The sequence below is a fragment of the Bison bison genome, unplaced genomic scaffold (assembly GCF_000754665.1).
Source record: "Bison bison bison isolate TAMUID 2011002044 unplaced genomic scaffold, Bison_UMD1.0 scf7180017864367, whole genome shotgun sequence".
Lineage (NCBI taxonomy): Eukaryota > Metazoa > Chordata > Mammalia > Artiodactyla > Bovidae > Bison > Bison bison.
The window spans coordinates 4,435,692-4,436,883 of record NW_011494939.1 but is presented as its reverse complement, the minus strand read 5'-3'; the positions used below and the strand labels follow the sequence as shown (position 1 = coordinate 4,436,883).

Genomic DNA, 1,192 nt, shown 5'->3' with positions numbered 1-1,192 from the left:
GTGAGAGGCGGAGGTACCTACCAGCTGCTGCCGGACCCAGCGCCACATGCCCCTTCCGTCGCCGTTCCCGTCCCGCGAGACGCGGGGGCCGAGGGGCTCCAGGTGGAGGCTGACGAGCCAGAGGGGAAAGCAGGAGAGCCCCTCCGGCTGAAGTTCCGCTCGCCGCGGCCGCCTCACTCCCCGCGCTGGGGCCCCATCTCCCGCGCCGGCTCCGAGGTCCTACAGGCGCGGTCCCGGCGCCGCCCCCACCCGGCGCAGCTGAGTCGGCTGCCGCGCCGCAGCCACCTTCATTATTGACCGTTGTCACCCGCAGTACCGCCACAACTCCGCCCCCGGCCCCGGCTGCCGGCCCCACCTGGGCGGGCCGCGCCCGGACGTGACGAAAGAGGCTGCGCGGACCAAGGGCCGGGGCTCAGCAGTGTGGGTGGAAGGCGGCGCGCGTGGAGGGGGGCGGGCTCTCGATCGCCGCGTCGGCGCCACCCCCCCCCCCCCACCCCTTCATTTAGCGGGTTGGATTAATTTAAACGGCTGTGTCTGGTATACCAAGGCCGCAGCTTTTGGCAGGCTCCTCTGTTGCAGACCTCCTGTTGCAGGTCTGCTTCTGGCTCTCTACTTTCTTTGGTTCCTTCAGCAGCCCAACACGCACACGTATCATCAGGAGTGTAGTGACTGAAAGTTCATCCCCAGAGGTCTCCACTTCGGTTCAATTAAATTGTCCGAAGTGTTTGTCTCAACACATCGCAGCTCTCGTTAGCAAACGAGCGAGCTGGGGCTAGAGGAATGTTGATGACTTAAGTAATTTTGAAAGGGGATGCAACTCCCCTGTGCCTGGTCGGGTGTAGACCAGTGTTTCCGGAGGAATAGACAAGATATGCTGTTTTGCCGTGCTAAATTGAACAGGTTAGGGGGAAAACACTTTCTGTGGGAACGTAGTTGTTTACTGTTAACTGCCGAAATGCGGTTAAGAATACCGTGTAAGTAGCAAGACCTAAGTAAGATGAGGGTATGAAAGAATAGAAGTAAGAAGGAATATATTGTAAAGACAACTGGAATAAAAATTTGACTTGGAAGGCTGAAATGAAGCGCCGGGTCTCGCTTTATTCAAAGCAAGCTCTTATACATCTTGAGTGTTATGTATGCGTATCGTGTACAGTATTTTGCTGAATTAAAGCACACTTCAACACAAACGAGT

General features: G+C 57.4%; 1 protein-coding gene across 2 annotated transcripts in view; it reads right to left on the bottom strand.

Annotated features, from left to right (window-relative positions):
• Positions 1–389, bottom strand: part of ATP11B (ATPase, class VI, type 11B) — a 140,375-nt gene extending 139,986 nt beyond the window's left edge. The window contains exon 1 of one of the 2 annotated variants that reach the window (XM_010855636.1): positions 22–389. In XM_010855636.1, the coding sequence (XP_010853938.1) occupies positions 22–48 (27 nt within the window). In that variant the 5' untranslated portion in view covers positions 49–389. The remainder of the gene's footprint in view (positions 1–21) is intronic. The other variant, XM_010855635.1, reaches the window with a different exon arrangement.
• Positions 390–1,192: the final 803 nt, after the last annotated feature.